The 14858-nt window shown below is 34.1% G+C and overlaps 1 protein-coding gene across 6 annotated transcripts in view; it reads right to left on the bottom strand.

Annotated features, from left to right (window-relative positions):
• ZNF521 (zinc finger protein 521) overlaps positions 1-14858 on the bottom strand; it is a 355589-nt gene that overhangs the window by 159299 nt on the left and 181432 nt on the right. For all 6 annotated transcript variants that reach the window (XR_015695657.1, XM_087707161.1, XM_087707157.1 and 3 more), the window contains one exon: positions 6796-6880. Coding sequence is in view for 5 of the 6 variants with exons in the window: in XM_087707161.1 (XP_087563287.1) it covers positions 6796-6880 (85 nt within the window). In the remaining variant the exon portion in view is untranslated. The remainder of the gene's footprint in view (positions 1-6795; positions 6881-14858) is intronic.

Raw genomic sequence — 14858 nt, 5'->3', positions numbered from 1 at the left:
CTGTTAGACTCCTTGCTGGCCTGGCAATCATTTCTTGCTGTCACTGTTGTCGTCTCTGCACACTGCACAGAACTTAGAATCATCTGATTATTAGAATTTGTGGTCCACATTCCGTTTTATCCTTTATTTAATCTATCCCCAGATCACACATTTGTTTAAATGTTTTGGCTGGTTTACAAATCATGCAGCCATCTGCACAGTAGGTGTAACACTGTTTTTTAGACCAAAGTTATATTAGAAATCAACAGAGATAAAGTCATTCAAAATGTTTTGGTGCTTGTTATTCTCCAAGAACTCTAGCTCTATAACTCTAAGAAAAAATAAAATTATCTGCAAATCGATGAACATCTATGAAAAACAACACCCAGCAGAACGCAGAGCTTGCTCCATTACCTACGTTAATACCATGACAGCTGAGGAGAGATGACCTGGCCCACTTCTCAACTCTCCTGTACAGATGGCTATTAAAGAGAAAGTATGCCTTTTGTATGGTCCAGGCAGAAACCCTTTATGAGCTTTTCAAATAAGCCAGCATTGCCCACACGAGGGTAACTTTCTGTAGTATTAAACAAAGCAGACTTCATTTTTTCCCCTCAGCATTTCATGAAGCAAATGACAAATAGATAAGATAAAAGATCATCCTGGAATTCTGTACTTATGGTCCAACATTATTAAGTTACTGGAAATATCAGTATTAAAAACTATGGTAGTTTTTTTTTTAAAAAAACCACATTAAAATAAAAAGAGAATGTATTACTTTGGCTACTACTTCATCGGAAATTAAATTCGACTTTAAAAAATAAAGTATCATTTTTTTCCTACATAAGCCAATTACCAGAAACTACTAGACTTATACGTGATACTGAATTATGACATCTACTAAATTATCTACATCCATCATTTGCATCGACTGGCTCCAGGTTGGCACAGGAGACAAGGTTGTATATTGTCCCATTATTTATTCAACATATATTTGGAATTTATATTAAGAGAAGCAGAATTTAAAGAAGATGAGTGTGGTTTTAAAACTGATATAAAAAATCTATAATTTTCCCTATGCTGATGACACTACTTGGATAGCTAAAAATGCAAAGGATCTGCAAGTTCTAGTAACAAAAGTGAAAGATTACAGTAAAAAAAATGGGCTAAAATTAAATACAAAGATGATGATCTTTTCTATTGGAGTAGGGTTTTTGCATAATGTATTTGAAGTAGGGTAATTTGAGCCTGATTATTTATGTCTTGAGTGAGAACCACACCCAACCTTAGAAGTTACAGATATATAAGTGGTAGATACTTTCTGCCTTTTAGGATTAACCATCAATAGTAAAGGAATCATTAATCAAGAAATACCCTGATTAGAACTTGGTAGAATAGTCATGAAGACCTTGGAAAACATATTCAGATACCATATCCATGATGTCTATATATCTTCTTACAAAGATCAGAATATGGCAAGCAATTGGATTCCCTGTGACACGATGCCAAGGAAAGTGGTACTCTGAAGAAGCGGAATAGAAAGATATCGATCCTTTTGTAATTTGTTTTTGGGGAAACTTCCTATGAATATAGTGGGCAACCAAGAAAAGAAAGAAGTGAACCATTGAAGAAATCAACTTAGTCTTCTTTCAAAGAACAAATTATGATACTTTAGAGAAACTATACGAAGACACAGATGATAGCAATAGCAATAGCACTTAGACTTATATACCACTTCAGAGAGCTTTATGGCTCTCTCTAAGAAATTTACCAAGTCAGCATATTGCCCCCAATAATCTGGGTCCTCATTTTACCAACCTCAGAAGAATGGAAGGCTGAATCAACCTTGAGCCAGTGAGATTCAAACTGCCAAACGTCTGGCAATTGGCAGTCAGCAGAATTAGGCTGCAATACTGCATTCCAACCACTGTGCCAGCATGGATGGAAAGGTGAAAAGATGGAAAGAAAGAGAACAGGAAGACCAGCAGCATGGTGGATAAACTCAAATTAGGGTGCGATAAGTGCATCATTGAAAGACTTAAGGACCAGGTTAAAGACAGCTAATCATATAGAAAATTTAACACTGACTTGATCGCCCACAATCAATCAATCATTTTAATAATAAGCATTATTTATACAATATGCAAGATTTTCACAAAACATACACCTCAAGAGAAATAAAAGTAAATATGGGTTTCTTCAGGCACATATGAACTGAATGAAGAAGCTGTTGGTTTTAACTTTTATTCTTTTTCAGTCTGTGTAAAAACCAAGCTGCGTAAAATTTTCTCCTGATTAATAAAACAGGCAAAGCAGTCTGAGTGGCAGTAGCATGAAAACAGAAAAACAAAAAACAAAAATATTTACCCATTTTGATATTTTCAGTCAATCTATAGTGTCCCCCTTATTGTAGATTTAAATTATTTGGGGAAAGAAACTTTATTTTCAGGTTAATTCATAATTCTAATTACAGTTCTCCAGGTTTGGATACTTTGAAACTGAACATTTTCAGAGGGGAAAAATCATTGCTCCTCAAACACAGTGACATGGTAATGGTTTCAATTTGCCTTTGCATAACTGGAAAGATCTTGACAGTACTAAAGAGCATTACATAAAGGGTACTATTTATTATTATTTTTTGCCCTTAAATAAAAAATTAGGTAGAATAGAAATCTATTCATTCTATTTGTTGAAAGAACAAATCTGGACACAGAAATACACATAAGATTTTTTAGAACTTGTTTTATCCCATTACCTAGTCCATACTTTTTATATAATTTTTATTACTGCAATTCCATGACTAGACCTGTACTATTAGGATTGTTACAACCTCTATCCCTTTTTTGTCACTTTGATCAGCCTTCAGTGGTGAATATGAACTTTCTGTTTCATACATACAGTGACATACAGTTTTGCTTACTATGTTTCATGAAAAGAATTTTCTATGGCTGTTTGGAATATATTAATATCTTCTAAGATTATAATACCAGTATCTATAATTTGGGAGATATAGTTTTAATTGGATTTATTAGTGATCATTTTTAATACTTACATATTATTGGACTGAAAAAGTATCATAAAATAGTTGTTCATCACCATCACTCAGTATTATCTGACAATTGTACAATCTAAGCAGTTATGGAACTACACTTACCTGTTAGACCTCCCAATTTACATGGGAAGCTTTCTTTTGCAAGATTAGAATCCTCCATAACTATAGTGAGATGAAAAGATGTAAACAGGGAACCATTGGACTAAATAGATGTTAACATTTAATGAACTTCACACTGTATTTCTTTAAACATTTTTGCCTAGGCTAAAAGCCAAGTTTTACCTCTAACAAAATACAACAGAGATAATTTGAGACCATAAACAATATGTTTGGGGAATGTTTAGTATCTTATGCATTTGTTGATACTGGTCACTCCTTCATTGTTCCTAAATCCCATCACCTGACATTTCTTGGAGTGTGAAAATCTCCAGCATGGCTAACAATGTGCAAGTTCTTTTGAGACTTTGAACAGAACCGTATAACTACTTGGATCTGTTGAACAAATATGAATGGAATACCTGAAAAATCTAAGTCATGGTAAATTCTATCTGGAACTGTACTGCTATTATTGCTATTATTCTAAAATAAGTACATGTGAGTAGTATTTTAAAAGATGCCTATTTTATATCATAATATATTTAGGTCATAGCATGTTACACATATTCCATGCATTAAATTCCAGAATAGGTTTTATCTTCAAAACCACAGTAATCAGTTACCTCAGTACAATTCACACTAACATGGTAGTAGTATAGCATAATTGGGCACTATTGTTTAAAAAAACCTCTAGGTCCTTCCCACAGGTAGCATAATAAAACTAGATTGGATGAAATTTCTTATCTGTAAATAGAGAGCAACTTAGATCAAGATAAAGCAGCACATCAACATTGTCACATTTCTCTAGCAAAATTAAGAAGCCAGATATACAGTAATTCCTAATGTGATCTGCTTGATACTGGTTTATCATAATGTGTGATCTCAACTATTATGCTATGAAGCATCATCTTACGGCTTCAGTCAATACAGTGTTGCTTTGAGGAGGGAGGATGTCTGACCCAAGTACCTGCAGTAAGGATGGTCCTGCCAAAGACAACTAGGAGGCTAATTTTGAGGCAGCTAGAAATGAGTGTTGAAGAAAGTCATTGGTGTCAGGCAACTGTTCAGCAGCAGCACAGCAATAATAGAAGAAAAAAAATGTGCCTTCAAATTCGTTTTGATGCCTAGTGATTGTCTTCTGCAGTTCTCTTGGCAAGATTTTGGAAGTGGTTTGCTTTTATGTTCTTCCTAGGCCTGAGAGAGATTGACTGGCCCAAGGACACCAGCTGGCTTCATATTTAATGTGGGACAAGAACTTATAATCTCCCAGTTTCTAGCTTGGCTCTCAGCAGTGTGTGTGTGTATGTGTGTGTGTGTCTGAGTGTGTTAAAAATTTGTCTATTCACTTCAGGTGTCAAATATTCTAGGTACATTATAGCAATAGCAGTTAGACTTATATACCACTTCATAGGGCTTTCAGCCCTCTCTAAGCGGGTTACAGAGTCAGCATATCGCCCCCATAGTCTGGGTCCTCATTTCACCCACCTCAGAAGGATGGAAGGCTGAGTCAACCTTGAGCCGGTGAGATTACAACCGCTGAACTACAGATAACAGTCAGCTGAAGTGGCCTGCAGTACTGCACCCTAACCACTGCGCCACCTCAGCTCTTACTGATTCAATATATGATCCCAAATACTCAGGCTAGTTTTGCAGACATGGCTAAAACATAGAATGTCTCTCCAGTCACTTAATGTATTTTATTGATCAAATCTTGCCAAATTTATTTCAACAAATAATTTAATACATGGATGAAATGATGCATTTGGATTTAATGGGATTAAACATATATAATTTGACACTAAAGATGCATCATTTTTTCTTTTTTTCTTTCAGAAGTTAGCTTCTATAAGATGATATATTTTTCACTTTCAAACCCAAGGAAGTTACTCTTAACATTGTAAAGTAAGAATTAAAACATTAAAAGGAAGGCCAAAAGAAAAAGGTACACCAAAAGCATGTTCTATAGATAGCAGATATGAGATGGTTAAGTGTGCTGTAATCAGTGGTGTTCACCAGGGATATATAAAAAAAATCCAAATAGTGGGTGAGAAAATGTAACTGAAGCTCCATAGTTTTTTACAATCAGGTGATGCACACTAAAAAAGAGGAAGTCTTCCTCTTTTTGTGCATTCATTCCTATCACTGACATGTTAAAAGTTTCCTCATGGACATTCGTGTCTCAGTCTTCCCTTTGAATGATACTAGTTCTCTAAAAGATCTTAAAATTTATTTGTACTCATTTAGTCTAAATTCAGTTAAATGTCTGTATACATTGTATCTACATACTAGGTTTCTTTCTACTGACAATTTACTTTGAACTGACTACTTGGAAAATTCAGATTATTGTAGATTAAAAACTATTGTCATGTATCAGCTGAATTCAAAGGCAAGGTATAATCAACCAATATCAGTACCTTGACCAGTTACAAAACTTAATGAATGGGTTTTAATAAAGCACTTTCATCATCATATTTCTTATGTTTGTTATCTCACAGGTTTATTATCTTGACGTCTGAACAAAAGAAACTGATCTACATATGAAAAGCTAATTAATAATTTAAAAAGGTTTCTAGATGGCTGCCAGCCTATTTACATTATTTTCTTACTTTTTTTTTTTTGATAGGCGTTAACACAAATTCTGCTGCTACAGCTATACACTAATATAAAGCTCAATAAAAGAGAATATTTGTAACTCAGGATTGATGGCTTGCTTGTTTTCTTGCAGATGTTTCATTACCCAAACTAGGTAACATAATCAGTGCTAACCTAGTTTGGATTAAAAAAAACATCTGCAAGAAAGCATCCAAGTTCAGAGAGCTTCAAGGACCTCTTATAGAGCTACAGAAACAAAATACTTTATCATCTACTACAGAAGCATAAGAATCTTTGTATTATACATACTGAGTCACAACTTATTGCAAGTCCTCATTAATGTTAAGGTTAGCATTTATGTATTATTATGACAATAGCATGCCAGGATTTTAATCTGGTGTAATTTTGGTTGTAGGTGATATATTCTAAGTACATTTTCAATTTCATACCTTGTGGAAATACTAACGAAAATGACTGTTAAAATGTTGATTGCATATTTTGAGAATTATTTGAAGCAGACCTTGGCTGTTTTCTTAATTAAATATATTATTTCATCTTGAATACTGTTCTAGAGGGTTTTCAGGCTGTTCAAGTACTACATAGACTCTTATTTTATGACCAATTGAATTATTTACATTTGTTAGTCACAAAATTTGCCAATTTTGTTGTTGGTACCAAGGTACTTGAGCAGCACTCAGTTGTGTCATTATCATAATAATTTCTGAAATTAAAACCTGCCTAAAACTCTGTGGAAAGCTAACAACCAGTTCATTAACCATTCCTGTTAGTTTTCAATAATGCAAAAATGATTAGAAGTTTAATTTGTTAATCACCTGTGTTTTGACTGGCAGTAGTATATGATTCTCTGCAGAAGTCTAAACTAGCCCTTGCAGAAAATAAAACATGGTAATGCTTTATCAGGCCTAATAATATTTTTTTTAAAAAATTATCACACCTGGGTAAATCATTGACGGTTATACAATTAATTTCTCCTTAACTCAATTTAATTTTAGAGGCAATGATGAATACATCTAGGAGAACTGTCTATCATCAATAAGATTTAGTACTTCACTCACCAATCATGTGGTTTGCAACATGAACCTGGATATCCCACTCATTGTAGAAAACCATCTGGCACTTGATGCACTGATAGGTCTTTTTCTAGAGAAAACAAGGGTGAAGGTCTTAATGAAGGAACTTGTACATTTTTACTGTCAACATTTAAATGAAAAATACCAAGATGATATGAAGTCATTTTAATATATTAATGCAGAATCATGTATTAGTCATGTTATCATCCAGGTGATAAAAAGAAAATTTTAGATTTCTTCAACTATTCAAAAGCTCACAAAAACATAGATGTAATATGCTCATCACCTCTTCAAAATGACCAATTTGCCAAGCAATTACAATTATACAATAGCAAGCTACTGCACAGCAAATTGAATATTCTCAATATCATTTTTCATCTATCTTAATACAAACTGTATTATTGCTTAGGTTCTACTCCTAATATAAGAACAGATTTCCTTAACTGCTATGGAGATTAGATCTCAATAAAACATAAGTATTAATAGCTTTTATTATAGTTATAGGCAGTTATAGTGTCTGAGGCACCTGCCCTATGGAACCTCATTTTCTGCCCACCCCTCCCCAGTCAGTTGGCCTTGACCTTGTTGGCCTTTGCTATCTGGCCTGGGGATCAGAGTGGTGTAGAGCCCTTAAAATGGTTGTACTGTTGTATGTTACTAGGCTTGCACGATATTATTTTAGGTTTTGAACTATTTGAATGGTTGTATTGTATTCTGTGTTTTTTGCTGTTAGGTTTTAATTGTAAGCCTTTCAGAGTCATGAAGTAACCAAGTGAGTGAGTGAGTGAGTGAGTGAGTGAGTGAGTGAGTGAGTGAGTGATGGATAGATAGATAGATAGATAGATAGATAGATAGATGGATAATTAGATCTTATGCAGAAAGATCAACAGACTCTGCCATTTAGCAATAAACCTGCTTATAACATTCTATAACTTTTGCAAACTTAGAGGAATATTATTTTAATACAATGCATTTTATTGTTCAACAATACAGAAAATATTTAAGTTCTTCTAGAAGAATATAAAATAATTATATTGTGCAAACATATCTAGGACTCGTTTATTTTTTCCCTTAGAGTTTTTATTTTTGTCATTATTGCTATCCTAACATATTTCTAACTAAGCAACAGCTCATATTTGATTGATAGCAACTTAAGTAAAAATAAAAAAAAAATGTTTGCTAAAAAAATCTAGCAAAATAGTAAGCAGCGTTTGATCAGAAAAATGATAAATATCGTACATTATGGATTTACAGTGCTTTCCAATGACATTTACGTAGACAGATATACTGTTGAATTACTTTCTGAGAACAAAACTCAGGTCATTTTTATAAGGCTGATTATTTAATGTGGTCTGCTATTTTACTTAAGTTGGGTTTTATATGCACTGGGATCAAAACACTTCATTCTTAAATGCATTTCATTTAATTAAAATCAGAATTGATGTAATTGATTCTTTAAAGAATTTTTAATCTTCATTAGCAGAAAATCCTTGGCATATCAAAATAATTCTGTGTTCCTTCTTTTCTTCCTTTTAAAAATATAATTTCTATGACAATTTAACATTTTCTAACAGATTCCATAAATTTTTAATTCCTAGTACATTTAAAGATTCACTTTCATTTACCAAACATTATTGATTTCTTATTCCAAATACTTTCAAATATATGAAAATTACATTATGCAGAAAGAGTATGTTATTATTATTATAGAAAAATAATCCTCCAAAATACATCAAACTAACATATACTTGCTTAATGCTGTTTGTTTCAGCAGCATATTTTATCATTTAAAAATATAGGTTGATTGACATGAGATTAGTTAAATGTACTGGTGACTTAAAAGTTGATATTTAAGAACCTTTTGGAATGTAAGCAATACTAATGTTTGAAAATAACTTCATTTCTGTGATTTTTTTTAAAAAAATCCTCATTTGTTAGATAAATCTGAAGAATTTAATAAGTGATCACGTATTTTTCCTTTTTAGTCAAATATGTTTTTACCTTTATCATTAAGCTTTGAATAAAGAATAAAAAATATTTGAACATTGTGTCATTGTATTCATATGTCATTATTTTTCTTGTCAGTTGCTGACATGCTCTATGTTTTATTGTTCTAATGAGTGGAAAAAAGGCCAGGCATTCAGTTAACTTTTTTTTCTCCCCCCTTTGGTAAAGTCACATATCAGGAATAATGATAAGGCTAAGCTAATAAACCATATATATGCTGGTTTAGTGCTGATCATTTGGGAGCAAGAAATATTTTCAAACTAGTTCTAAGGGGAAATGTTTTTAAAAGGGAGACTCTTACTTACACTGTGTATGTTGGTCTGAATGTCAGTATCAAAAGCATCAGGATGCTACCATAACAGAGATCTTACAAAGTTGGTGCTTAAAGTCTCTTTCAGATACAACTTTAATAGAATACTACTGCATTTTTCTACCCAAAATCAATATTTAGGTCCATCTTATTATATTTAATAAGTAAATAACAGGGCCATTTGGTGGTAAAATTAAACTGAAAATTAGATTTGTAATGCATTCATTGTTATTTATTCAAAAGCACCAATTCATTTAAAGTTAGTTATAACAAACTGCCTGTGAAATCAGTGGAATTTAAAGTAGTTATGACTAACTTGTTCTAGTAGTTTGAACAAGACTATTTATTTATCTAATAAAGATTCCACCACCCCCTGCTGTTCTAGGGCTTTAGAGCTGCTTATAAAAATTTAACATAATATCTTATTAAACAATACATTCAAGAAATGTACAGCAGAAGTAAGAATCACAGGTAAAACAGTTTTTATTTAAAGCATCAAGTACTTGGCAAAGCAAAAATCTGTCAGAAAATAACTGCCTTTATCAATCACAAAACAGAAAATTCATCTGTTCTTCAAAGGATCACCGTTCCATAGCACTGGTGGAGCCCTATCATTAGTCATCATAATGTAGCATGTTACCAATCTATTAGAATGGAGACTTTCTTTAGGATTTTGGAAAGATCAGTGTAAGGAAAACTTGAAAACAGTTTTCTTGAAAAACTGTGCAGCAGGAAAGCATTTTCTCTTCAATTTGAGCTGATCTTGATTTAACATGTGGATTTTAAAATCTTAATCCGTGCAGTTTTAATGTTTTAATATTTTAATTATATTTCTATTTGTTTTATAAAGCTCAGTGGCTAAGACACTGACCTTATCGATCAGAAAGGTCGGCAGTGCCAACCTAGCAATTTGAAAGCATATAAAAATGCAAGTAGAAAAATAGGGAAGGTGGGAAGGTAACAGCGTTCCATGTGCCTTCAGCGTTCATGTGGTGCCTTCAGGCTGGCCACATGACAACAGAGACATCTTCGGAGACCGTTGGCTCTTTGGCTTTGAAACGGAGATGAGAACTATCCCCTAGAGTCAGAAACTACTAGCATGCATGTGTGAGGGGAACCTTTACCTTTACGCTGCCCAGTTACCTTACAGGGGAGATACAATAGGTGTTATAAAAAATTAATAAATAAGTTCTTAAAATTCACCATAGATACTCTAACAGTGGAAGAGCATATTTGCCCCTATCAAGTTACAGTACTTGATTTAATATGTACCCTAACATTTGTTTGGTGGATTCATTTGGGATTTTCCTGTCTTCTTGTTCAAGCAACAATGAGAGTTCATGCTGCCTCATCTTAATCCTCTGGAAAATTAGGGAACTCTTTTGCTTCCACTAGCAGGGAGACATGTTGAATTGTGTCAATCACCCAATTAGATCGTTGACATATTTCTTTATTCCAGAGTCACTCAACCCATATATGATGGTAAGATATCTCAAATGGGAAGAATTTTTATTGTTTAGAAATTTAAAGGAGACTTGTTGTATCAAGAAGCCTTTGGAGGGAGAAAACTATTATTTGGGGAAAGGCATTTAATGCTTAGAAATTCAAAATAAACAAAACCACAGGAAGATTCTTCAGCGAAAAAGTTGTTGCGCCAAAATACAAAGTGAAGCAACTCTTCAGTTTAGTGAAAGTGATATTAACTCAGCAAACTCTATAGATACATATATAGGCAGAATGAGCAATAAAATGCAAGATGAAATTAAAAGTTAATTGTAGCAAGCAATTTGCATTTATCCTATGCAAGAGTAGTATGCCCGGTGAATTTAATTGTTTGAATGGCACAGAGTCATGTATTGAGATGGATGGCAATATTTGATAAATAAAGGTTTGCTTTTAATATTGTTTCCTTATATTTCCTAAATATACTCTTCGGTAAAAAGATAAAAAATGTCCATGCTTACATCTAAACAGAACAAAGCTGTGACCCGAGAGGTTTATTATTTAAGGATGTGGGAAACATAGCACTGCTATCTTTGTTTAGGTTTAAACAAATATTGAAAATAATTCCCATCTAAATCCTTTATTCAGAACTTATCTTGGAAGCATTTAATGTATTTTATATATTGACATTACATGAATGTTGTAACTATTTCTTCTTTTTTCAGAATAACTATGACAATTCAAATAAAAATTAAAATCTAGTTCACGATATTGGCTCCTATAGTTCATGTCTCAAGCTGTTCTGACCTAGGCTTCCTGATACAGTAAAAAGCAAATGCTTTTTTAATTTCAAAGGCTATGAATTATGTTCATTCACAGCCCATAAGTCCCAAATAGTGGTAAAGAGTCCTACAGTAGGCTGCCAAAGTCCTTCAGGATAAGGTTGATAAGCACCCACCTTTTTCTTCCTTGAAATGCTGCCAAAGACTTAATTGGCAATTAGCTTGGCAAGACCACATGGAGCAAAGAGTCCAAATAGAGTTTCAGAAGGAAAACTGACCAGCATGAACCAAGTTGCTTCCTGCAAAGACTCATATACCTTTGCTCCTCCTTTATGTCCTATTGGAGGGACCAATCACTTTCAGGCCTTACTCCCGAGTCATCCCTTCTATCTTAACTGTTCTTGCCTTCTGGCAGCTCTGTGCATGCACGCACAGGGAACAGGGGGAGCCTGTTCCTCTGTTTTGCTGCTGTCCGACTCTGGAGGCTCCGGAGGCAGCACATAACTCCCAGATGGCCCTGGTCCCCTCTCTGCCTCCGACGCAGAGCCCACACCGGAGCCTTCCCCAGAAGCCAGGACTGGCCCATGTTCCTCCCCAACATCCTCGCTGTCCGACTCTGCTGCCAGTTCTGCAGACCGCCGCCGAACCACAACACAAGCCTAAAAAAGTCTTCTAATATTCTACCAATTTTTCCCATATTTACTTCTTCCGTAAGAAAGATTTCTTGGTTCTTTGCATCTTCTGGGTCAATACACTGTATGCTTATCCTATTTAATAGAATGCAGGCAAAAGTATAATGATATAAAATACAGTTTCTAGTTTAGAGATGTTAGTATGTATTGATGACTTTATTTAAATAACACTGGGCTTGCTTTGTGTTTTGTAATATATCTAGAAAATTGTTCTTACTCTTGCAGGGAATGCCTGCTGGAGGCATAGGCATGTTGGCTATGACTAAGGCTGAAGGCCTAGTCCTTATCTTTGATCAAAGTATGATGATTAGCCTCAATAGTTACAGGATCATCTGATAATCAAAATAGCATGAGGAAGAATATAAACTGAAATAATAGTTTGAGTTTACAATCAATTTAATAGATTACAGTAAATATTAAACCAATGTTTGATAAAAAGAGTATGAAACATTGTGAAAATTAATGTATCAAAGATAAAATTGTTGTGTTAACATGGAAAATGGAATGAAGAATTGAAAGTTATAAAGTATTAAAAAATAGGGCAAGTTAATGAATTTGGTCTCTTAGTAATGTATTTACCAAAGATGGAGAAATAGATGGAGAAATATGTTGAAATGTGATACTGGTAGAAAAGAAGTGGGTAGGCTATTTACTATTGTGATGAATTATTCTCTGTTGAAAGAAGTGAAAATGACTTATAAGAGGTTTGTACAACTTTTTATATGGACGTGAATGCTGAATATTGTTATACATTTGGCTACTACAACTTCATTTTATCTTTTTCTAATCTTTAGCAGCAAACAACCTGACACCAATTAAAGTAATAAGCAAATAGAATATGAAAATAATAATTTTAAAAGCTTTTTCCTCATTACCTTGGAATGGAAAAATAAGATCTACAGCCTGTTGTATGCTGAAGTTGTGTACTAATGTAGAGAACCAGGAAACCATACATCAAGATCAGAGCAGTTCCGAGACCAACACCAAGAAACTTAACAGATAACTGCCATGCAGCAAGTTATGTTTGATCCAGTAACATAATATTTAATGAAATACTGAAGTGACAGAGAAAGTAATGTATTGCTAGACATTACATACTAAGTAGAAGCTAAAACTAGCTATACAGATATCTGTTGGTAGACTCCATTTAATGGACAGTCCATCTGTACTTTGTTAGCTGACTTCCTTCCCATCAACTCAACTAAACCATGGACAAAAGAAATGGAAGTTAGTGTGAATGAGCAAATGTTTGATTTTTAAAAAATATTTGAAGTCACGTATGTTTTATTGTTGATAATTCAAACTGAAATGTGATTGCTCACTTTCTAAACTTAGGCTGCTGCCTTTTTGAGACAGGCAGTAGCCGCTCTACATTGGTATGGCTGAAGCCACTAACTGAACTGAATATGAAAGTAAGGGCCAGCTCTATGTAACATTTTTTATGTCAAAAGAAACATAATAGATGAATGAAGTGGAAATAGGATACTTATGCAGTGTGTGTGTGTAAAAATAAGATGTTGTTGGATCAAGAATGAAGGGACAATTCATATTCTTTCTTTACTTCCGTAACATACTACCGTTACAATACAGTAATCCAGAATTCATAGCCTGTAACAATGAAACTGTCACTTTTTCTCCTTAATTTCTGTGCATGTAGAACTAGTAGATGTAGTGGTTAAAATAAAATACAAAATGAATATAATATAATAAATAAAATAAAAGTCTTGAAACTAGAATCTGTTGCTTCAGAATTGAAGAGGTGTTTGAGCCAAGCGCTCTCTATTTATGAAAAAGTATATTTCATTTTCTGAAATATATGTACATGCTGTGCACTATGCTATTCTGAAAACAATCTGTGGCTTTAAAACTCAAATCCACACATGAAGGTCCCTTATACGTGTGAAAACAGAATGCACAAGGTTGCCTTAAATTGATAGCATGGGAAGTATTGTGTGGAAGGCAAGAGAGACTATTTAAGTGAAAAGTAGAAGAGACTGGGTCAATGATGAAGAGTCAGTGAACAAATGTGGCCTGAATGCAAAAGAGTACTATTAACAGGAAGGAAAACTTTTGATGTGTTTTGAGTATGAACAAGATTCAGTTATATAAATATAATTCCGAGTGTGAGTGGGCTGAGAATAATGGAAAACCCAAAATTTACAGTTGGATGGAGTAGGTGAGGTCTTAAAGAAAGAGAGAAATGAGAAAATTAAACCATAAAGGACAGCATATAAAGAAGGATGTGGCCATGGTGGGGGGAAATAGTGTGGAGAGACTTGATGAATGATATTAAAATAGTTCTAATTTTTCTTCTTATTTCATACCTTTAATTTCTTTGGCTTATGTTTTTGCACTCTGTATTATGTTGCTTAAACTGATAAGAAATAGTATGATAGGTATATATGTATGAAAATAAATATTGAATCCCCAAGTATTTTGCCTATATTTATTAAGATAGGACCGTGATGGTGAACCAATGGCACATGTACCAAAAGTGGCACGCAGAGCCATCTCTTTGGACACGCAAGCTGTCACCTGTTGTTTTTCTGGGTTCCGGTGTGCCAGCCTGTGGTCTTCACGTGCACGAAAGCACCAGAAACTGGAAGATCAGCCACCCGGTACATATGCGTGTGCTGGGAAGATGACCTACTGATTTCCGAACTGGCCCTTTGTGTGCACGTGTGCACAAGAAACTGGAAGACCTGGTGGCCGGTGCACATGCATGCACCGGAAACCGTAAGACCATATCTCCGGGGGAGTGCATGTGCACCGGTCAGCTTGTCTTTGTGTGTGCATGCGCACCAGAAACTGGAA

This window comes from Thamnophis sirtalis, unplaced genomic scaffold, assembly GCF_051295495.1.
Source record: "Thamnophis sirtalis isolate CommonGarterSnake01/CBP01778 unplaced genomic scaffold, rThaSir2_p1.2 scaffold_2, whole genome shotgun sequence".
NCBI lineage: Eukaryota > Metazoa > Chordata > Lepidosauria > Squamata > Natricidae > Thamnophis > Thamnophis sirtalis.
Note: the sequence above shows the minus strand (reverse complement) of the source record. Positions and strands in the feature narration are given on the sequence as shown.